This window comes from Onychomys torridus, chromosome 3 (genome assembly GCF_903995425.1).
Source record: "Onychomys torridus chromosome 3, mOncTor1.1, whole genome shotgun sequence".
NCBI lineage: Eukaryota > Metazoa > Chordata > Mammalia > Rodentia > Cricetidae > Onychomys > Onychomys torridus.
Window position 1 is genome coordinate 146,906,842 of NC_050445.1, and position 24,286 is coordinate 146,931,127.

General features: G+C 44.0%; 1 protein-coding gene across 3 annotated transcripts in view; it reads right to left on the minus strand.

Moving 5' to 3' along the window:
• Nucleotides 1-3,954: 3,954 nt before the first annotated feature.
• Grin2b (glutamate ionotropic receptor NMDA type subunit 2B) overlaps nt 3,955-24,286 on the minus strand; it is a 446,827-nt gene continuing 426,495 nt past the window's right edge. For all 3 annotated transcript variants that reach the window (XM_036180998.1, XM_036180997.1, XM_036180996.1), the window contains 4 exons: nt 15,995-16,155; nt 14,055-14,242; nt 11,502-11,740; nt 3,955-9,128 (listed from right to left, as the gene is read on the minus strand). In XM_036180998.1, coding sequence (XP_036036891.1) covers nt 7,275-9,128; nt 11,502-11,740; nt 14,055-14,242; nt 15,995-16,155 — 2,442 coding nt within the window. In that variant the 3' untranslated portion in view covers nt 3,955-7,274. The remainder of the gene's footprint in view (nt 9,129-11,501; nt 11,741-14,054; nt 14,243-15,994; nt 16,156-24,286) is intronic.

Consider the following 24,286-nt stretch of genomic DNA (forward strand, 5'->3'; position numbering starts at 1 on the left):
CTGGCCACACTTTAGTGTGGTGACAGGAGAGTAATGGACCCACTAGTCAGAAGGAGAATTTGCTAATTATGTCAATTTGCAGAGGCAGAGGGAGATATTCAGGTCAATCTGAAGTGAGGTGATCAGAAATATATGCATTAAGCTGAAGAGAAAATTAGGGTCTAAGGGTGAAGATTTGAAATTCATCTTCACTCAGAACCATAAATGTGAAAGTTGGAAAGATCATGAGGAATTAACATGGACAGTCACAAAAGCAGAAGCCAGTGATGTCATAGAGGACCTGAGACCTAAGACGCAAATCAATATGTACCACCTCCCAAAAGTTAGCTCAGGTGAGCATCTAAGGGTGATTATCGGGAACAAAAATGCTATTGGGTTTGTAGCAAGACACTCATTGAAATATTGCTGTTTGGAGTTTGCAGGTGAGTAGCAGATTAGACTCATTGCAAAACTGTAAGCATTGGGCATGGATGTGAAGAAATTCTATCCACTTGAGAAGGCTGTGAGAGCAAAGATAAACAGAGATAGATAGGGGTTCAAGGGTCTAATTGAATGGAGGGATTTGTTCCTACAGATGTTGCCAGATTTTGTTTGGAGAGGAACACGGGCAGCTGTGTGCAAGGGAGTAAAGTTGTGACAGAGAGAAGTCCTGTTGTCTGAAGTGTACCTCAGAAGGTCTCAAAGGGGAGTTTGGCACACAGAGACAAAGAGCACTTGGTTGAGAAGCTAGCAAAGGTGAGTGAAGGAAATGCAAGGCTGTGACCTGAGAGGGAATCTCTGAGTGTTAGCTTAGAATGTGTAATAATTCCAGAAGTGGTCAAGGCTTGGCTATGATGTGGAGAGTTGAATGTCTGTGATATTCCTCAATAACATAATGGATATCTTTGACTCAAACCCTGAAACCTGAAAATATTAAACCTGTATGAAGAATCACAGAAATTTATGCAAGCCTATTTATATATACATAATACATAGATTTAAATATTTTGTACTTATGCATTTGCATATCCTACATGAGTATAACATACTCCATTTTAAAATCTTTAATATATTTCTCAGCACTAGCTCAAGGACATAGTAAATGCTCAACAGATATTGATTTAATTGAACTAATATATTTATGTAGAGCTTTTTAATTTATTTTTCTGTACCACCCTTTAACTCACAACCTTAAAATAATTATTAATTGACAAACAGAGCTCAGGTTGGAGGTCATAGCTTTAAAATAATAGTTTTGTGATGGGCTTAGAATTGTGCTTCTTCATTGTAACTTGATCCTTGCACTAAGTGCCACTTTTGAATTTGCCAAAGTGGATTCTGTACACCAGCATCCCAAGGCTGTGAGGAACTCTCCCGTCTACTCTACTTCCAGTTCTCAGTTTCCATTGGCACTGCCGGCCCCAGTCACACCAGCTGATGCAGGATATGGAACATCACCAGCAGCTCACAATGATTACCTCTGACATCACTGAACAAGGACACCGCGGCAGCGAAATACACCAGGTTCCTACGATTTTCCACCCACTTCCAGCATTGCTAGGGTAACCCAATACTCTCTGAGCAAAGTTCTTTCTCCTTGCTTCTGCACTGCTACCTAGAGCACCTGAACGTCACCAGTCTCTCCAAGGCATGGGAAAAGCACGGACTTTCACTCAAGACTTTGACAGAGGCTGTCTTGTGGGAGCAGATAGCTTACATCCAGGCCACTGAACTCACAGGGACCTCATGTGACTGAGCAAATGTGAGAACAGGATGAGGATAGGATGTGTTCATTCAGCCTGTGACCTTACATATGGCTACCTCCTCCAAATTGATGGAATTCTAGACTTAGATCAATGTTACAAGTTCTCAGGATGACAAATGAGCATTTTAACATTGACCCAACCATAACATAGGCCTACAGGTTAAACAGTACCTGAGGGTCAACTGGCTCCTTCACAGAGAATATGGGAAAGGAAACTAGGCATGTTTAGATTGCAGGCAAATCAGTTAACTGGCAGATTATTTGACCTAGAACAGAGAACAGATAATACATGCTTTTCATAACATACTAACATTATATACTATATTGCCACTCTCTGCTCAGCATCTTGCATTCGAGGAAAGGTGCCTGTCTTTTGTTTCCTGGGTCATAATTCTTACCTGCCCTATACAGTGTAGAATTTAGCTATCTATAATCTATGTATGTGACTGTGTGCTGAAAATAAATCATGGGTAGAGCTCCTAATCCAGGGTCCCCATGGGCCTTAACTAAACAGGTAGAGATGGAGCATGGCTTAAATGACTAGTTTTCTGGCCCCTTTATCCTTTCTCCCTGTCCTGTTGCTTATGATGTGCATGTTGCTTTCTCCTGCTGCTTTATTGTACTTATTCCCAGGAGAAGGAATGAAAATCCTAATGTAGATTAGGTGTTTAAATGTACAAATCCCTAATATGGCTTTAGTGTGTCACTCTTCCTGGGAATGATTTCATTTCAACAGCAGATGGACAGCTCAGTCCTAATGGAGTAAATCTGCCTGGGAAGCCAATCGTTGGCAGGCTCTTCTAGAATCTTGAAAGCAAGTTATAGGCCATTTGCCATTGGTAAGGCCAGAGCCACTCCAGTGTGACAGAGTTCCCCAGGATGCTTCTTGCCCCTAAAGAATTCCTTAGACAGCAAGAATGCTCTCTGACACCAAGGTGAAGAAAGCAAAGGCAACAATACCATAGTGTGTTAGCAGCCTCCAGATCACATGTTTTCTATATGGCTTTGGGAACATATAGTATGGCCACAATGCCCAGAAACACCGACCACATTCACCAAAAAACTGCCATTGCATCATTTATACACACATCTGAATCATTCCTAGCACACCAAAGCAGACTCACACAGGGTGCCAAGCAAGGACAGGGCCTTTTCAGAGATGGCGGTCAAAAAAACAATAATAAAGTGAGTTCAGTAACAGCTTTTCCAAAGGCTTTTGCCCAAACATTCCAGTTAATCTTTCTCTAAATCTTGAACTAATTAAAAACAAAAACCAAAAACCAAAAGAAACCCTAGCTCTTAAATGAGAGGTGCAGGTGACCAGCACTCTGCAGAGAAATCTCCCTGGGGCAATTCCTGATGGCCATGGAAGACTGGGCAAGTGATATTCACGTCACTGTATAGAGGACTCCTATTTTACACATGCGTTTGGGCACTACTGGACACCACCAACATTTAATGGGATCATCTGGGATTTTTTCCCCAATCACAAAATGGCTGTGGCCAGTACCAGGGAATACACATGAAGGATGTTCTCCCAAGTTCTGGCCGAGGATACACAGTGACAACTTGGAAATAGCAAGGTCCATGTACATGCAGCACTCTGAAAGGGTGTGCACATCTTCATTCAGGCAAATTCAAGGGTCAGATTGTTGAGGTCACTGGACATGCTGATGTGTCAGCCTTGCCACTAAGAAGAGTGATGCAGGACCACATCCATCAACCCACCTCCACAATGGGAGGGAGCACTCGTAAAAGAATGCATGGATTCTGAAGGACACCATGGAACACAAGATGCTCCTCGGGGCTCTTCAGAACCTCACAGTTTTGGATGGATTGTGTCTTGGTCCAGATCCATTAGTGATGGAGATGGGAACAGCTGCTGGATTCTTTTTTATGTATTCAACTGACTTGCTATTATGGAATTTCACATATAAAACTTGACAGACTTCATATCCTTATTCTTTCTAGAGCAGGCCTTGAATATCTCACTTTAGTCCCAATTCAAGAACCCAGGTGGAGAAAGATGGTCAATTGAGGCCAAATAAGGGGTTTAGGATAGTTAAATTCTCTCTCTGACAGCCTCTGTGGGAGGATTGGGGGGATATCAATTTAAGATTGAGAGAGTGAGAATGAACAAGAGTGTGTGTGTGAGAGAGCGTGCACAAAAGAGGGAGGGAAGGAGGGAGGGAGGGAGGGAGAGAGAGAGACAGAGAGAGAGAGAGAGAGAGAGAGAGAGAGAGAGAGAGAGAGAGAGGCTGCTATCTTTCACAAAGCCAACAATGCAGTGAGAGAGATTTTATTTGTCTGGTTAATCTCAAATCAGATCTGAGACACCTAACTTGAACAAAATAGCGCCCTCCTGATGGCAGTAACAAGGACAAGGCAGCTGTAAAGCCACCATTGGCACTGTCCCTCACAGCACCACTTTCACACCCTGAAACTAATTTTAGCTTCCTTGCTAGGCTAATGAGTTTTGAGGGGATCTGGTGACCTTTTCTAGAACAGCATGTAAACCTCTAAGACCTCTTGTATCCATTGCTATCCCTGTACAGCCTGAAACCACAGGCTGAGGAAGAATTAGTGGTATTTCTTGGGTGTGCCTGAAGTGGCCATTTCTATCGGTGGGCACAGATAGGGGCATGGGGTGGTCAGGTACTAGAGCATGATGTATCAGAATGGTAGGATGATGGTTAAGCATCAGAGAAGGCTACTGTGAGATTTCTCAGAATCTAGCTTCTGGAAACCTCTCAGCCATGTCAAGAATGGGAGGTAACTGGACCTCAATTCTTTATCAAGCCCTTTGGGGAACCTTTGCAAGCCCAGGTACTAACAAGGAAAAATCGTATGCCACCAGCTTGTCTTTGACAGAGTGATGGTGTCCTATGGTCTCCCTAGACAACAAGAGGCAGGCCAAGTTTTGCTTAGTGCTGATTTGGACCCTGCAAAGCTCAGGCCAAAGTACATGATCACTTCTCACAAACCAGCAGGAAGACAGGTTTTGGAGATGGGGCATGGACATAAATGACTTTCCCCTGGCTTGTTCACCATTGTGGCTTCTGTTCCCATTAACATTTTCCAGACACTCTGAAGCAAAGGCCATACAAACAATTCCTCCCAACAGAAAATGAAAACCCGTAACGAAATAATTACCCCCTCATTCCCATCCCCACCCCGCTCCCTCCAGCTCAACACCCTGAATACTGACAGGAGAACACTTTATCTATACAAAATTAATTATAAAACAAAATATTTACATCTGAAATAAACACCATCTTGATTTCTGTGGCCTGTGGAGACCACCAGAGCCCCCTGCTTTCTAGATTGCTGTTCGCTAGGTTAGTTGGTTTGGCTTTTTTTTTTTTTTTTTAAATTTTAAAGGGGTGAGGTAAGAGGAAGGGTGAGGGATGAGCCCCTGGCCCTTGGACAGAGCCAGAGTGAAGCAATGTTTCTATGGCCCTTCTCCTTCCTCCAGGAGATGCCTCACGCCCTCTGTCCTCTCTCAGAGTCTTTTCTGGAACCTAAAGTAAAGCACTCCACGCTCCTGTCTCCAAACTGTTGAGAGGTTCAGCCCCTTGCCCCCACGTTCATTTTAGAAAGAAAACAAGGCCTCCAGTTGACTTTTAAATGAAAGATACTGAGGTAAAAATCAAGGAGGGAGGTGGGAGACAGCAGTCGAGGATGGGAGATGAGGGAAGGTCGTGAGGCAGGGCGACCAGGAAGGCAAAGAGCAGCCCTGGAGGGTGTGGCGTGAAGAGACATGGCAGCTTCGTTCCAGAGGAGGATGAGCACCTTTCTGGTTTATGTGTCCTGTGTGCGACAAGGCGGTCCTGCAGTCAAGATTCCAAACAGACCCAGGGCTCTTTGGATGCCACCATGTGTGAGGGGACGGCAGGACAGTGGAACTGACTCATAGAACACCCTACCCCGAGTTTCAGGCAGCGACACAAATATTCATTTCCCTTCTTAAATTTCCAACTTTCAGTGAGGGAGCATCATACCTGTCAGCACCCCCATCCCTGGAGTTTTTCATACACACACTTACGCGCACACACTCACACATTCACACACACACACACACACACACACACACACACACGCACATTTACTGTTGAGTGGTACAATCTGAGAGGGAACTGGGGGTTGCAGAAGAGAAAGCATTCTATCAGGAGTGGTCACATTAGTTCAAGTCATATTCCAAATCTCTTCCCTCCTCTCTGGCGTCCCTTGAGGACAAGCTCACTTTTCTCCTTCGTCTGTCCCCTGTCACTCATCACCAGTTCTGGGGGGTGGGGAATCTGCCTACTCTTTCAGCTCTAGGTTAAGTAAGAAGGGATCAAAGCATTGAAAACATCCCCCTCTCTCACTTACCCTACTGTAAATGATTCTCTCCTTCAAAGCCTTCTGTGGAGAGTTCTTCCTCAAACCTTAGCCAGGCAAGGGGCTAAATGTCTAAAAGAGTTTTCTAGAATGATCTGCTCTGAGTCTGGATAAAAGATTCACGGCTGCTTTGACTTCCCTTAAGCCTTACTGGAAAGGTCTTTATCCAAGGTGACAGAAACTGCAGACAACACTGACAAAATGGATTGTGGGGTTGTCTCAGCACCTACCATTTTCTTCCATCATTTCCCCCCTACAATATAGAATCTTCTCTGTCAAGAACCTCTGTCCTCTCTCAAGAAGGGAAAAGGAAGAGATAGCCCAAAGTCAGGTCACTTATGACATCAGTTTATATATAAGCCAAAGCAAGCATATTACTTAAGCATGTGGACGGAAGTGGTGCGTCAAGGTTCCCTTCTGTACATTCAGAGGCACCTGACTACAGGAGAGGGCAGGTGCACACACAATTCTTGCCCTATTCTTGCCTCCTATGCGCCACAGGACACTACTGCAGTGCACTCTTCAGTTTGCTCAGGAATCCCTCATCTTCCAATGGCCTTCCCCACTTGGTTTACCACCAAAAAGTTTGATGGAGCTGAAGCAAACTTTTTGTTTGGCTTATATATAAGCACAGAAGAACCTTCTTCTGCCCTCTGCTTGTTACAGGGCCCCTAGGCAGCTGCCACCCATGCAGCAAGAATTCAGCAAAAAGCCTCTTCTCTCTTATGAACAGGAGGCCCAATGGCCTTCCTTAGGATACCTTCACTTCCTCACCTGAACAAAGAGCAGCTTCAGGAAAGCCTCCCTCACAGTGCTCAGAGAACTTCCACACTAGGAAGAAGCACACAGGCAGTGCTTCCTGTCGCTTCTCCATCCTCCCACACTGAGGCCAGTTCTATCCTCTCATGGGAACAGGGATGGTGGACAGATGTGGGGAGAAGAGAACTGTTCGAGGGAGGAGAATCGGTGCTGGCCACGAGGGTTGCCTTCAGTAGGAACCAGAACTCCAGGATCCCATAGAGAAATTAAAAGAACAAGAAAAAGCAAATGGGAGCCAAGTTCACCCCCAACTCTTTCCATGACATGCGCACCACGCGGCCCACAGCCCTATCCCTCCCGAGCCCACCTTAACCTCTCTCTCTTCCCTCACTCAGACATCAGACTCAATACTAGAAAGTTTCTCATAAACATGTCCATTGCTGGAGCCATTGAAAGCCCTGGGGTTTTTGTTGTTAGGCACACAGGGGTTGGACTGGTTCCCTATACAAATGTCCTTCTGGAAACGAGCAGGCACAGCCCCATGAAGGGCCGACACCACTGGCTTATTGGTGACAAGGGCCCGGAAGTCCGGCCTTGTTTTCGATGCCCCTGCCACCGTGGGCTGCCTGAAGAAGTAGGATTTGCTGCCGTGAAGCAAGCACTGGTCATCCCCAAAAGTGGGGATGAAAGGGTTTTGCGTGACCCGGTCAGGGTAGAGCGACTTGCTGAGCATGTAGCCGCCGCCAGGGTTGTTGTGGTGGTGTCCGGCAGTGGGCACTGAGGACTTGTTGTTGGCAAAGGAGCTCTCACCAGCTGGCATCTCAAACATGTGGGCGTAGGGGCTCCCATCCAGGAATCGGCCCTTGTCTTTCAGGCTCACGCTGCGTGGGGCCAAGGCGGCCTCCTCCTTCTGCAGGTCCACGAAGGTATCGTAAGAATGCTGCCGGCGTAGTTTGTTCCGATTCTTCTTCTGGGCCTTGGAATTCGTTGGGCTTTGAGGGTACTTGGTGGTGGAGGCATTGGATGTCACAGCCACGGGGGCAGCCGGCTGGTCCAGTTCCTGCAGGGAGTTGTCCTCGCTGATGTCGTACAGGTTACCAGCCTTCTTGCAGGCCTCACACCTGATGCAGGCCTGCCGTCCCGAGTTCTGCCCTGCCACTGTAGCGGAATAATTGTGCAGCTTGGAGGGACAGCTGCGGCAGAAGTTGCCCCCAGACCGGTCCTCCCAATCTACATTGGTCAGATTCTTCTCCCAAGGAGCTGGCACCCCACCTACCACGCCATGTTTATCCCCTGCTCCGTGTTTGAGGTGAGACCTGTTGGTACAGGGCCCACCTCCACTGACCGAATCTCGCTTGAAGTCATCACTACGTTCTTTGTAAATGTCGGTCAAGTCCACATGCTCCCAGTGAGGCGAGTTCTCCTTTGTTCGGAACTGGTCCAGGTAAAAGTCTCGGAGCCCTTCTTTGTCCCTGAAGTAGCGCTTGTGGTCTGGGGAGCGGGGTGGTCGGCGACGGTAGGCCAGCTCAATTTCATCAAACTCCCGCCTAGACTTGGCCGAGGCTGGGCGCTTCTTCAGACTGTCCTTATATTGCTGCTTCCTCCTCTTGGCTGCATTACCCTCAATGTTCCCATAGGTGACAGTGTGTGTGGAGATGTCTGAGACATCCGATCGAATCAAATCATCATGGCCACTGTAGCGGTCACTCTTGAAGGAGAATTTACCATATAGGTCACTGAGCTGGCTGTGTTTGGAGGAAGGCAGGCCAATGTCCAGGGGTTTCTTGCTGATTGACCTGGGCTGGGTGGTAAAGGGTGGGTTGTCACAGTCGTAGAGCCCATCAATGGAGCTGGTGCTGCCAATGCTGTGTGGTCGGTGGTGATGGTGATAATGGTCTTGGTACACGTTGCTGTCCTTCAGCTGCAGGTTACCGAATGTCCTCTCCACCTCACTAATGTAGTCACTGAACAGGTTTTCCTCACAGGGCGGGTTGTTGTAAGACTTGCAATCTGAATGTGTGAAGCTCCGGCGATGCTCAGAGATGTCATAGACAGAGGACTCTCTTCGGATGAAGTCCAGGGCACTCTGAGGGGAGCCATTTACTCCGGACAGGTTGGCCATATTCTTGGCTGTGCGGAGCAGGCGCAGGATGTTGGAGTGTGTGTTGTTCATGGTAGCGGTGGGGGAGTTCATCACAGATTGGCGCTCCTCTATAGCTACTCCATGGATGCAGCTGTAGATACCCTGAGGGGACACAGGATGGTACACATTGAGTTCAGAGAAATGGAACACAACCTAGACAACAGTGCCCCACCACTGATGGTCTAATGCGAAAAGACAAACAAGCAGTGTGTTACATTCCAGAAAATGTGACTCGGAGCTTGGCTGAAGTAACCCCTTGAATTTAGCAAATTCCTGTCATGAGGATAGTAATCTGTCCATCAGAGAGGAAAATGGTCATACAGGGGACTTGAACAAATAGATAATATGGCATTTGTGCTTCAACTCCAAACATGATCTATTTTGACTTTCCTTTCTACACCCAGATTTTCACATTTTATAAAGGAATCCATGCTGTAAACATATGACAAATTATGAGCAGATTCTTGGAAGCACAAGGCACCTCAGTGCAGATGCTGAGGCCCTTTTGCTCTGGTTGGCCACTCCTGGCTGATGTTGCTCACAATTGCCTCCTGTTTCTAGCTCTGACCAATGTTGAGCAGCTTTTAGAATTTTGGTCAGCAAATAACAAGGGAACAATGCTGTTTTGTAGCTAAGCATGAACTGAATTCACACAGAGAATTAGAAAGCCCTGGGGTCAAAGACGGATTTGCTACTGTGGTGGTCTACACTATGGGAGGGAGAATTGGGACAAATACCAAAAACTTGATATGAATAAATAAATAACTTCCTTGTTGAGGTCTCTCCTCTATTCACTCTTTAACTCTTGGTTTCCTTCTTATATTAAGTATTATCATAATTAATTAGTGTTCTATCAAGTTAGTATTGATGAAGAATACCCTGTGTACAGGTATATAGCTACTTGCTCAGGGCACTGGAGGACATCACCTATGAGAAAAGATGGGTTGTTTTCCTGGGTCTAAAGTCAGGTCACCCAACTGCCAACCTCTCCTGTGCTGCTGTGAAAGGTGAGCAGACTTGGGGTATTTTCCCTGACAAGGGAAGGAATATGGAGAAGCGACTCTAAACTGCATCCTTACCTCTAAGAAGGTTAATTTGGAAAGGAATCTTATCTGGATGGGCAGGGTGGAGAGAAGAAAGGGTGTGAAGGAAAATGGCAGTTATGTGGCAAAGAGGTATCAGAGTTTGTGAGACAAGATCTGGGAATTCCACTCTCTTTGTGCTTCTCACTTGTGACCTCTTGACAGTGGCCAGGAGGAAATGCTAAGTGTCCTCCTTGGTGAAGACAGTGGTCCTATCAGAGGGCCACAGATGAGATTTCTCTTTTCTGTTGTTCCAGTAGCCTCTGGAAAGGGCTGCACAGTGGAACTGGGGACCCAGGGACCAAGAGTCCCACAAGTTCCCTTCTCCTGTTCTCGTGTGACTAAACGGCCTGCATTAACTGACAGCTAGAGAGGAAGTGGAGAATTGTTCCCTGTCACTAAAACACTACAGGAAAATGACCAGAGAATGAAACAATTTAATGAGAAATCCATTTCTTTCATAACTCCATTTGAGTCAAGTTTGGTCATATATGGAACACACAATCCTCAACTTTAAAGGGTCATTTGAGTTCACTACTCATGCGAGAGTCCTTCAACTGCCTTAATAACAGCAGAGAATCCTACTCTTTAAAAAACTCCCCTCTGTGACCTGAGGCTCATATACCCAACTATTTCCCCAACATCCCACTCTGAACTCAAAATGAAGATCTCTAAACCCAATTATTTCCCCAGTACCTCACTCTGACCTGGAGATGAAGAAGATCTCTAACCTAGCCTGAAGTCTTACCCCAGTTAAATAAGTTTTTGGAATATAAGTTTCTTATGAGTCAAGACTTGGGTTCTGTTGGGCTTTTTTAAATGTTATATATCTGTAACACACACACACACACACACACACACACACACACACACACACACACACACGTGATCCTCTTGTCTCAGTCTCCCAGTGTTGGTATTGTAGGTATGTGCCACCACATCCAACCTTTAGGCTCTTTAATTCCCCACATCTCACATGTGGTTAAAATATGAGAACAGTAAAGCTACCAGTAATACGCCTTTGTGTGTTAGAATAAGAGATATTGCATCCTATTATTTAAGGATCAAGAGATTAATGCAGCCTATATAGAATCAATTAATGGTGATGTAAGAGGCAAATGAGGAAAGTCAAATTTTCTATTTTGAGAGATCTACTCTTTTTTAAAATTGAGAATCAAATGTCTGAGTCTCAAATGGAAGGAAACATAGCATCACTCATCTTAGAAACACTTGAATCTCTTTCCCACAGACTCCTGGAGAAGTGCACATGATGTGGTTTCATGCTTTAGCTACATAAGGCTGGAGCTAGCACTCTCTTGGGTCTCCCTGCTTGGCACAGAACAAGGCTAAACCATCCTTAACAAGCTCTGGGTACTTAAATCAAAACACTTACTCTGCTGATGGAGAAGACCATGCCGGGCTTGCCAGAACAGACACCCATGAAACAATGTCGGAACTGCCAATAGAACAGATGTTCACAGATGAAGGTGATGAGGCTGAGAGCCATGGCTGCCCCCAGCATATAGAAGACGCCTGCCATGTTGTCGATGTCCAGCTGGCTGCTCATAACCTCATTTTTCTCGTTGTGGCAAATGCCAGTGAGCCAGAGAGCTTCCAGTTCTTCCATCTCCCCTAGAAGAAGGGCAGAGATGGAGACAAATAAAGGAGGGAAGGAGGGAGGAGAGAAGAGACAAAGTAGGAAGAAAGTTGAAGGGCATAAAAATATGACAGAAAGAGACAAACACAAAGAGAGAGAATTAATACTTTTTATTAATACCATTACATCTCAACTCACCAATATATCCCTAAGTATTCACTGAAAATGTAATGAATGAACTATGGGTGGCACAAACACATGGAACTTCCCTGTGGCTCTCCTTTATCCAGTGTAAATTGGCAGCTCAATGCTGGCTATCATGAGCAATATGCTTTGCAAAGAACAAGAGTTCAAATTAGTAACAACAGTTTGTGGACAAAGAGGTCAATGGGAGAAAGAGCAGGCAGGGGGAGAACTTGAGAGTGGGAATGGATTTTAATTTTTATTGTACATAAAAGTATTCCAGAATGTAGGAATAGCATATTCAATGGGGAAGGGGTGGGGAAACAGAGACTCGTTTGAGGAGAGGCAAGAAAAACAATTCAAACAGAATGATCCTCAGTAAGAAAGCTTAATAAAACAATTAATGCAAGAATTCTGAGGTTAAACACCCTGTCCTTTATTTTATAGATACTTGGGATAACATAATCAGTGGGTAAGAATGTTGGAATTATACAGACAAGATTAGATTGGTAAAGAAGTTGAAAAAGATTGGAGAAGGGTTGAATCCCTATGGTCTCTCAGAATTACAGATCTCTTACAGAGAAAATATGAAAAGCCAAAGAGGAATAATCTGAAATGAAACAAGACCACACTGTTGGAACGTGCTTCCTCTCCACCCGGCTGAAGGGGGCATTGATTACTTCAGTTCTGTCAGATTTCAATGACTTTTATCTACTATCTCTGAACATTAGTCAGGAGGAATGTAGAAATTTTATACCAAAGTAAATCAATCAATCAATCAATCAAATCATGTACCCAGAATGACACTAATTCTACACACATGAAATTCTAGAAATCTCATGAAGGAAACTGGTCTGTCAATTCAGGTTTGGACAGAAGCTTGAACTTTGCATGGCCCAGTGAAGGCCAAAGTCCTCTCTACTGATGCACTTGGTTATAGAATAAGAATCCATTTGGCTGTGACTACTGCTTATACCAACATGGTTTGTCAAGGTTGCATCTACAAAACATCTACTCTTCCTGATGGGACTCCACTAGCTTTTATTCCTTTCTTCTTCAATTCAACAATGCTTTTCCTAAGTAGTGCAGCAGCCAGATGCAGCTGGAGTCTGGAAACCTACGTCTGGAATTGTCTCTGATGTCTTTCCCAACAGAAAAAGTCCTACAGTGTGACAAACCCACATGGTTGATGGGCAGGGGGACCATGCAGGGTGAGGTTTATCTGTATCTGGATTAGCCTGTGTGTGAGGGCTGGTGTATAGTGAAGTGAAGAGAAATTCAGAAGATAGTAGTTTAATGAAGAAAATTTTCTCAGTGTTCAATCCACCACTGGAAAGACACAGTGAAGCACCTTTTGGTATCTACATCTCCCTCTGCCTCTTCAGCCATAATGATCAAGGCAGGACAGATGAGGAAACAGCCACACACTCACTTCTCTGGGAACAGAAAGAGCTCTTCCCTACAGTTCTGTTTCGGGCCACTCGTGGAGTGTTGTCTGAAACATTTAACTGTAAACTACTCCATCCCTGAGAGGTTTCATTATACCACACAATCTTCAAATGTACACTTGTCACCAACCACTTCAATCTCTTCCTTCATCTTTTACCTTGTGCAGGTTAAAATGAGTCTCCTTGCAATTCATTTATTGAACTCCTAACTTCTGGTAGCTTAGGATGTGGCTTTGGAAATAAGGTCATTGCAGATGTAATTGATCATGGTGAGGGCACACTGGAACACAGTCTCATATGATTGGCTTTAAGAAAAGTGTGAATTCAGAGATGGATGAATACAGAGCGAAAACATGCACCCAGGTAGAATTAATGTAAAGGTTTGAGTAGTGCTTTCACAGGTCAAGGAATACCAAGTGGAACCAGCAAGCCATCAAAAGTCATGTGACAAGCATAAGGAGGATTCTCCACCACCACTTCCAAGTGAAGACAGCTGTATTGACACCTACAGTGCCCAGAACTTCAACATAGTGAATCCTACTGTTTATGTCTTTCCATTCATGTCATTTGTTATGGTGACCCCAGGAATCTAAACAGTGCCCTTCAATCTTATCATATCCTGGGACAAGCTGTTTGGGATATGCTGAGAAGAGAGGTTGCTATTTCAGAATGGCCATTGGTTGAGACCAAGTGAACATTTCCCCTTTCTTTAACTCACCATCTCCAAATAGCTGCAGAATAGCAAGGTCCACCTGGCGTTTCCACCCAGAATCTTTCTGGATAGCAATGCCATAGCCAGTAGAAGCAAAGACCTTGCCACTGCCAATGGTCACCAGCTTGCAGCCTTCATCTCTTCCAGCCATGTAGTTGAGCACTGCTGCATCATAGATGAAAGCATCAAGCTTCCTGCACAGGAAAGAAACAAACCAACAAATACCAAGGAGGAAATTACACAACAAAACTACCTATTTGGGCCATTAGTATGAAGTGTTGGGGTTCCAGAAGCTATGTGGAGGACTGGCTCACAGTGAGGCTCAAGACTACTGTCAGAGCCTAAAGCCTGCATGCCAGGGTGGTGTTCTTGTTGGGACTTCAGGTTGAAAAGAGTTGTTTATTTTTTCCCCTCCCACTAGGAATGGTAAGAATGTAAGTTCGGCCTGAGGCCAACTCATAAGCTGTATCTGAAAAGGAGAAAGAGTAAAAAGGAATCAATAAAAATAATAACACAAATAATGAAAAGTAAGCACCACAATGATAACAAATAGCATGGGTGAGACTTATATAACGTTTTTCATTTCTCAGTCCATTGCAGTCCGGAGTGGGGGAAAGTGTAGGTGTACGTTTCAGGAGACGTATAGCTATTTTGGCAGTCAGAAAGATTTCACTGTTCTCTTGTCTTATAAGACTTTGCTTTGAGGGGCCAGAGTGGTAACAGCACAAGCTTGTGCCAAAGCAAATGTGCAACACTGCATGAGAAGTTGGCATGAGAAGTTGACATACAGAAGAACCCAGACCATTCAAATCCTACATGCACATTATGTGAGACAATGAGCTTTGCAAAGAAGGGGTATGTAGAGAAAAGATCCGGGCTGAGAGCAGGAAGGCATGCAGCACTTTCAAACCAACGTTTCCATGTATTAAAGGCAGAGGAAGCAGCTCGGATGAAGCCATGCAAATAACAGGCCTGAAAGGAAGCAGACCATGCAACCCCCAGTCCCACCTGAACATTTTCAAGTTAGGGATCTTTGTCCCTTTTCAAGAAAAAAAAAATCTCTTTCTGACATGACAAGCCACAGGATATTTTGTAAAGTGCATCTTAAAAAGTAAAGGTTGGTAGCATGCCCAAATACCAACATTCTGGTATAACTGGGAACTCTGGGTGCCCCATGGTTTAGACTATCCATGGTACTCCTACCCTAACTTCAGATCCCAACTTCTGAAATCTGTTGTGACTTTGTTTACAGCAGTAAGATGGAATCTCACAGTATTTTAAATGTCCACATGTCTGAGTGGTGCTTGGAGACCTTGAAGTGCAAGGGTGACCAGACAAGGTCCACAGGCTGGTAGTCATCATGGAACAAAGGGAAACAGTTATATGACCCACTACCCTCCAAATCTCAACCTTTACAATGCCCAGTGTTGACCATTTTTCACAACTCTGGCTTTCAAATAAAAGGACAACGTGCCCGGGGAGCTACATGACAGTACATTATAGTTTGTGAACAAATACATCTAGGGTACAGAGAAGGGCTATGAGGAATGATAACCAAAGCTGGGATTAATGCTCAATCAGCACATTTTTGTTGTCAACTAAAAACGTTTGCATGCTTCGTCTTTTATTTGTCCCTTGTCCATAGATCCCAGAACTGTCTTTTCTACCTCTTAGACTATAGCACATGTGTAACATATATGAGCTCTCTCCTTGATCCCTCCTCCTGCTTTTTGATCTGTTTCATTTCTACTCCATGGCCACACTCATGCAAGCAGAAAATGGTTTGTAGGATGGTACATAGAAGCAAGTCACAGCATACAAATTTTTCTATAATGGTTCCAATTTAACTTGGAAACAGTCTTTGATTTAATGATTATGGTACCAGTTCAATCTGTGACTAATGGATGTGAGAAACATATCACTCTGAGCTTGGAGGCCATTCTTACCCTGTTTTCAGGGAGAGCAATGCATCATCTACACCCCTTTGGTTGAACTTTCCCATGTAGGCATGCATTTCTGCATAGTTATTGCGGATATTCCTCTCTGTGCTGCCATTGGGCACAGTCCCAAAGCGGAAAGGGGGTGAAAAGTCATTAGGCCTCTGGAACTGGAGAGAGAAAGAAAGAGAGAGAGACAGGCAGAGACAGAGAAAGGAAGAAATGCTTTAGAAAAATGTGAAGAGACATTTAGTCAGCATTAGTGAGTTTATAATGGAAAGGAACCAACTATAATTCACCAAACACATTAGCCCTCACTCAGGAGCAGTAATTGCCTTCTGGAAGTGGACTTCAGTTCAACTCAATTTAATACATATTGTTAAGAGATTTCTATTTGTCCAACCCCGAGTTTAATCTCTAACCTGTGGGTTCCTTCTCTCCACACAGCACAATACCAGTGATGATGAGGCTGGAAGTAGTATGATAAGTTTGACTGTGAAAAATTAGTTACTTTTTATTTCCAAAAATTGTCTAAAATCTGCACTCAGGCCTCTTAATACATTGTCATTGTACAAGTAAGGTCACACAGCATTATGTTCATGAAGATAATGTTTGAATATCAAATATATTTTGCTGAGAAATTTTCACTTGACCTTCAAAGTACTCAAAATTCCATTGATCCTATACCAGCTATTGGATAACTTGCAAATCCCATGTCACTTTGACTATGTTCCCCTCTTGCTTAAATTCTGAGAGAGTATCTCCAGCACCTAGCAGTAGAATTGAAATTTCTTGGATTCTATCCCTATGACATCAGTTTTATTCCTAGGTATTACCCTGCAATGAGTTACGTTTTAATGCTGCTTCCAGAGCACATAATTTGACCATTTGTATTTTCACAGCCTCATTGAATCCATCTCTTTAACACAAACTCACCTTTCTCTTCAGGGCAATTCATGTCCTTCATTTCAAAATATAGCTCAAAGCAACTGCTTTGGGAAACCTCCTATGAATTCTTCCTTCTATCAAATTGACCCCAAAGCGATCCATCAGTACTTTTTATTCTGGTTTAGAGGACTATGGTTCATACTATAAATTCAACAATTCCCTAAATGTGCTGTCTAAGTACTGAGAACTAGTCTTTGATGTGGTCACAAATAGGTTAAGCTTGAGGTTGAAACAGACATGAAGACTAGCTTTGCCACTTGCTATTTCCTGACTCTGGTCATTAACAGAAGTTGTGCACCATTCCTCCTCCATAATAAGGCACTGATGGTGTCCAGTTTTCAAGACCATGACATCCTTCATATAGTGCAAGAGAAGCAGTTGGCACAGCACCTGACACATAGTAGGGTTGCTTGACACAAACCAGGTCACCTGGTTACAGGGACTTTAATTGAGAAAATGCCTACAACATATTGTCCTGTAGGCAAGTCTGTAAGGTATTTTCTTGATTAATGATTGATGTAGGAGGGCCTAGTCCACTGTGGGCTGTGCCACCCTCCCACAAGTGGTCCTGAGTTTGTATAAAGGAAAAAACAAACCTGCAAAAGCCACAGAGAACTAGCCACTAAGCAACACTCCTCCATGGTTTTGGCTTTAGTTCCTGCCTTCAAGTTCCTACCATGCTTGAGTCCCTGCCTTGGCTTCCCTCACTGATGGACTGTGATTGGGACTTACATAAGCCAAATGGCCTCTCCTTCTCCATAAGACCCATGGTCAGAGTCTTTATCACAGCAATAGAAAGCAGACTGAGACAGCAGGCACTCAGTCAAGGTCCCATATTCTTTTAAACTCATGTACATTTCAATTTCATTGGCTAATAAGCAGCAGGCTGTCTAATCTTCTTGTCCTGTAAACATAGCTGAGATGACACAGAGCACAGGCATAAAGCTGCCCCTTAGCACAGAGGGGACAGTGAAGATGTTTACAGTGCCCTTGGTTTCAATATTGTACCTGTTACTTTAGAGACGTATTTGAAAACCTAGTCCATCCCTGAGGGACCACTCAACTTTTTAAATGGCCTAGATTTAGTGGTCATTCTTAGCCTTCTCAGAATGTGAGGGCTTCCTGGCCCATAGATTCATAGCACAAGGTGCCATCACAGCCACTATAGCTGCTCAGTGTTGGCCGTGGTTAAGAGTCAGAGACTCATGCTGTGGTGGCGGGATGTTTGAGTGCCTCAAAAGACCAGACATCCCAACTGGAAAACTTCCCTTTCATGATCAGCATGATTTATACCATTAATAGTCTTTGTTTACTTTTCATAAAGGTTACAATTTTAAGTGAATAAATATAGTAGAAGAGTCAGAGACTTTAGAGTCGAGTTGTTTGCTCAAAGCTAACTAGCTTAAGCCTTTCATTGGACAAAAGATGAAACAGGGAACAATGAGGGTAATTTTCTCAGTAGCACCCAGTGGCAGTGGTGGCCAATATCATCAGTGTTACCAGGGTCTAATTAAGAATGACTCCTCACTGTACCCCGCAGATAGTGAGCTTACAGTAAACAAGGCTATACTTTAATAAAAGCGACAGATACCAGAATACTTCACACATTAGTGTCAAATATAACTCCCCACAAATCTGAAGAAAACCATCCCAAATCCAAAGCAGACTGGAGAGCATGAGAGACACCAGTTAGTGTTGTCAACTACCCCCCTCATCTGTAAATCTGCAGGTTGCTCGGACAATGACAGTAGATACAAACACTGACTAAGAGACTGTTCCACAATAGAAGTATTAGTGATTATTGAAATTACAGCCAATTCATACCTAATATAAATTTTTATCATCTAGGTATTTTGCCTACAACATATGCAAGGTACACACAACTTTTGGTGAACTAAATGGGATCCTCTGCCCAATGTTCCTATTTCCTGAGGAGCCACAAAGCTAAGATGTTTCTAACTTGTGACATGATCTTTTCCTGTTTTCTATGTTATTTTACAATCACATCCATAGCTAAGTAAAACATAAAATGTAAAGACCTAGAGTAGCAAACGCCATTTTCAAGGAGAAGAGCAACACTCAAGGGTTTGAAGACATACTGAAGAGCGACCGTGCTGGTACAGCACTGGTGTGAAGATGATGAAGGGGAAGGCTGACAGAAAAGAGTAGCTATCAATAGACACACACAGACACAGTGTGAAGGCAGCTCACAGAGATAAGCTAGCTTTCAACAAATGGTGTGAAGATAATTAGATGTTCCTGTACAAAACAAACCTTATTCCTCACCTCATAAGATCAATAGCAATTACCTAGAAGTTGTAAAGATTTTCAAGAGAAAATATATGAGAACATTTTTATAACCTAGGATTAGACCAAGACTATATATCACGTGTATAACCCACCAACAGAGGGAGTAAAGATAAATGAAAGTTCATCAAGATTCAGAACTTCTCTTTAAAAGATTCAGTTGTGATCATGAAAAGATAAGCTACCAACTGGATTGAAGAATCTGAAAATGAATTAAAGCTATTTGAAAAATAAATTAGATAATAGCAGAACAAAACTTTCATCATTTAGGCATCTTCTATGAGCACATAACCAGAGAAACAACCTAGACCACAATGGGAAGGATGGAAGGGAGTCAGCCTCTGGACAGAATTTAGCTTGGAGACAATGTGGATTTAAATTCAGTCATGGCTCATGCCTATTATAGGAACAGGAATACGGGTAAGTTCCTTAATCTCCCAACATTCCATTTTTTTCTGGAAATATTTTTTTAATAACTAAGGTAATACATTGGAAAGCACTTAATAATGTATGAAACTCAAAACTATTACCTACTTCTGTGGCAATAAAGTTCCAATATCTAAAATTGCCCTGTATGAGGCAGTGTTTGGGCAGACTGATAAGTCTTATTCTCTAATCTGTCCCTTAAACTAGGCCAGTCCAGGGCCATCAAGGAAGACACAGGCTCAGAATTAGCCAGAGCAGATGTAGAAGTAAGTTTGCCTTCTCCTGTGAAAATTCTTATTCTGCTTGATAGTAGGTTTAAATAAAGCAGCTCTTTAAAAACTGTCATTGGACATTGAACTTAACTAAAATTCACATTTACAGGAAACAGTATGTTTAAGGAAAGAAAAAAAGGAAAACTCCCAAATGCCTTGATGTTTCAATAAATGCCCTTGTAATAAAACTCACCCCAAGATGCAGAGCCCTGTGGTTTAACTTCCATGGCAGTTGATGATCTCTGGGGTATAAAGGAGGAATAAATATGTCTACTGTGAAGAATCTAAATCAGAAGAGGGAGGACCTTGACAAATAATTTAAAAAATTGTAACACCAGTAACAATTAGATTTAAAAGCTCTGTCTGATTTTAAATTGTGAATTAAAAAACAACAACAGCAAAACAAAACAACCCAGCATTCCTTACTAATCACTTATGTCACTGTAAGGCTTCTTTCAATTCAGTCTTCTAGGCTCCATCCAGTTTGGGATTGCTAAAACACAGATCCAGCTAGTGAGATAACAATAAAAGGAGGAGCCTCAGGCATCGGGCCCATTTCACAGGTGCAGATGACAGAGGGTAATGGCTGTGTGAAGGAGAAGGACAAGCTGAGATTGTCCACAGCCAGCCCAGTGATTTTGCCTTGGCTTCCTGGGAAGCGAGGCCATATGCTGATCAGTGGGGTCACCTGGGGTGATAAGTGGGGTCCCCTGGGGGGCTACCCTTCCCTTTCTGGCATCACAGTTGCTTGCTCCCACCCTCTCCACTGGATCTGAGGCTTGCTCCTGGCAATCACTGAGGCTCACACCACAAAAGGTAACACCAAGGCACAGTGTAAAGAGAATTGTAATCTCATTGGCTCTCCCAGGAGAGCAGTGAATCAGGATTCAGCACCCTGAGCCTTTCACATCAGCATCTCAGCTTCCGTCTTAATGAGCTTTGAGTTTGTGTCAGCAGTCATGCAAGGAGAAAGATGCCTGAGGACCGGAGCAGAGGTCCTCACTCTCACCCCAAATGATCAGTCTGTGGGTCCCTGGGGCTGTTTGGCTGCCACCACCCCATGAAAGAGTCTCTCACAGAGCTTGTGGTAATGAAAAGGAAAGAGGAACAAGGGGAGGGGCATGGTCTAGTCCAGCTTTTTTTTCTTACAGTCAAATAAACATGAAATTTGATTTTCCGAAGTTCAGCACTCTGTTAATCCATTAAGAATAGCCACATTCATTTAACACCTATGTATGTGCTGGGAATTACCACATCATCTTCTTTATATATGATAATTAGAACACATCCATTCATTTGGCAAATATTTACAAAGCATCTATTAGTGGAGAGGACTATATTAAGATATAAAGAAAAGACGGAAAACATCAGGCCCTATTTCCAGGAGCTAACCTCCCAGAAGAGTCAGAAATGTAAGTCTTCATCCAAGTGTTTATTTATTCTGCCGTTCACTTCTTCTTGCACACATTCTTCCATTTATGTTTGTATTCAGGAAGTATTTATTCTGTGTAGACAAGGTTCTAGGTGCAAAGGTTGTGGCAGTGCCAAATAAGATTGAGAAGCTCATGGCAAAGAAGGGTGGTAGGTAAATGTATGCAGACATACATAGGTACATATGTGTGTTCACATCAACACACACATATATATGCATGTATGTATTGTAAATATGCAGTAAGCTAAAGCTAGCCACACATATTTTGCCATTCACATCATATCTCTATGTTTCTCTCTTTGATTTTAGGCTGTGGAAGTTTGAAGGAAAGTGGCCCTCAAAGGGATTCTTTCCACTAGGAGGTGTGGCCTTGCTGGAGTAGGTGTGGCCTTGTTGGAGGAGGTGTGTCACTGTAAGGGTGGGCTTTGAGGGTTCCTATGCTCAAGCCTTGCTCAGTTTGACACTGAGACCACCTCCTGTTGCCTTTGAGATGTAGGACCCTCAGCTCCAGCTCCAGCACCATGTCTGCCAGTACCCTGCCATGTCCCACCATGATGATGATGTACTGAACCTCTGAACTGTAAAGCAAGACAGCCACAATGTTCTCCTTTATAAGAGCTGCTGTGGTCATGGTGTCTCTTCACAGCAATAGAACTCTAAGACACACAGTGGCCAGGTGGCTTGATGCACAAAAGTCCAGAGGTACTGCCCTGAGACTTCTGAGATCAGGAAGTAAGTATGCTTCCTTGTAGCTTCTTCACTGGCCTCTTGAAGCTTGTTCCAAGGGAACTTTTTTAGTACAGAAGGAGTCCAACATATCTAGTCTTGGATCCAGACCTAGCCCCAGTCCTGAGGCTACCAAACTGGAAACAGTTATCTGTGGGAGCTCCTGACTATCCTCTGATGGATTCTCTGCTCTACCCATTCCAGCCAGCACATCAGAGATAGCAATAAAGCCATTCTGGACCCTCAAGCCCAGCCAGGTTCATCTTAGCCTCTGGGTGAAGATCCATGCCACGTAAGGTAGAAGACACACTCAGCCAAGCTTTACCCAGATACCTGATCCCCAAGACAGTGCAACACAGTGAAGCAGTTCTTGCTTTGAGCCTCTAAGCCCTAGGGTGGCGTCACAGCAAGGAGGTACTGGTTTTGGACAGTGAAAATAAAGTGTTCCATGACAAGAGAAACAAAATAACTACACAGACTGACTTTGATTGGCAGTCATCAAAGCCTCTCTGAGAAGGTAGTGTTTGAACTGAGACAAGAAAAAGAAGGACTGGGTTTCCAAAGAACATGCGGGACATACCAGAAGCCCAGGAACTGGCCAAGAAAAAGGCCAGACTGGTGAGTCAGGGTGACACACAAAATGATGGGAGCTCCAGAGAAGCTAGGCCTTGTGGGAACACGGCAAACGGCAACTCCAAGGGTGACACACAAGAGCTTTTTCCATGGCCAGAAGAAGCAAAGCCCTGTCTAGATAAAATGAGCTGCTCAAAGACCCAGTGCAGACATACTTGCCACACCTGTTCAGTACCTCCAGAGTGGGAAAGCTCAGGCACTATCACTGACTGTGAGTATCCTCTCCTTGCTAGAGCCTCATAGGTAAGGCTGAAGGCTGAGACAGAAAAAAAGGGAAGCATGGCCAAGCTCTCAAAGGGAGCTGACATCTATGCACTAGAGATCTCACTCTAAGGCAGTCGTTATCAACCTGTGGGTCACAACCCCTGGGAGGGGGCTGAACAAGCCTTTCACAGGGTGGCTTAAGACCATCAGAAAACATAGACATTTACATTATGGTTCATAACAGTAGCAAAATTACAGTTATGATGTAGCAATGAAAATAATTTTATGGTTGGGGGTCACCACAAAATGATGAACTGAATTAAAGGGTCACAGCATTTGGAAGGTTGAGATCCACTGCACTATGGTATGATAAACAGGGGAGCCTCTACCCTAATACATGTACCAGCTCTGACACATGATAGCTATGAGACCTTGCACAACTCACTTAACTTCTCTGTGCCCGTGCCCCACTTCCCAAACTTGTATCTATGCACCAAGTGTGAACATTCAGCTAGCTCTCCTGAATGAGCAGTGTAGTAGGACAGGGCCTGGCACATGCAAAGCACACTGAATTAGCTGTTATTGTTAACATGGTTTCTGCTATCATTATCATCATGCCCATTGTCATCTGAGGCAATTGAAGGACTCTGTCAAAATGACAAAACCAGGTCTTTGTGTTAGAAAGAGTCCCCTGGAGCCAGCACACTACACCAGGCTGGGAGGAACAAACTGAGGAGCAGGAGCTGGAGAAGACCTGAGCTCTGAGGGGAGTGCGGGCACTGCACACAGGGAGGGAGTGGGGAGGAGAACAATGTGAGGCTTCCAGGATGTTTTGTTTTGGATTGAATGAGAATGTCCCCATAGGTTCCTGCATTTAAATTCTTAGTCCTCAGTGGCTTGGGGGCAGTTGAGTCCCAGTGGCCTGCCTGAAATATGTCACTGTGGGTAGATTCAGAGGTAAAATCCACCTGCCTCTACAGTTCCCTCCCTCTCTGCCTTGTGCTTGTGGTTCAAGTGTAAGCTCTCAGCATCCTGCTCCAATTTTCATGCCTGCCTGCTTCCTTTGCCTTGCTATTATGCACTCTAACCCTCTGGAACCGTAAGCCAAAATGAACTTTTTCTTCTCTAAGTTGCCTTGGTCATGGTGTTTTATCACAGCCACAGAAATGTTACACTCTCCCCCATGACCATGAAGGATGGTGCCTGCACCACACCTAACACGGGAGACCTCAAAGGTGCTGTGACCATAAAATTTCCAAATGAGAACAGCTGCCACCAGGCCAGGGTTTGTGGAAGACTTCCTGAAGGGGGAAGACTGAACCTGCAAAAAGAGAAGTGGAGTTTGGAGTGGTA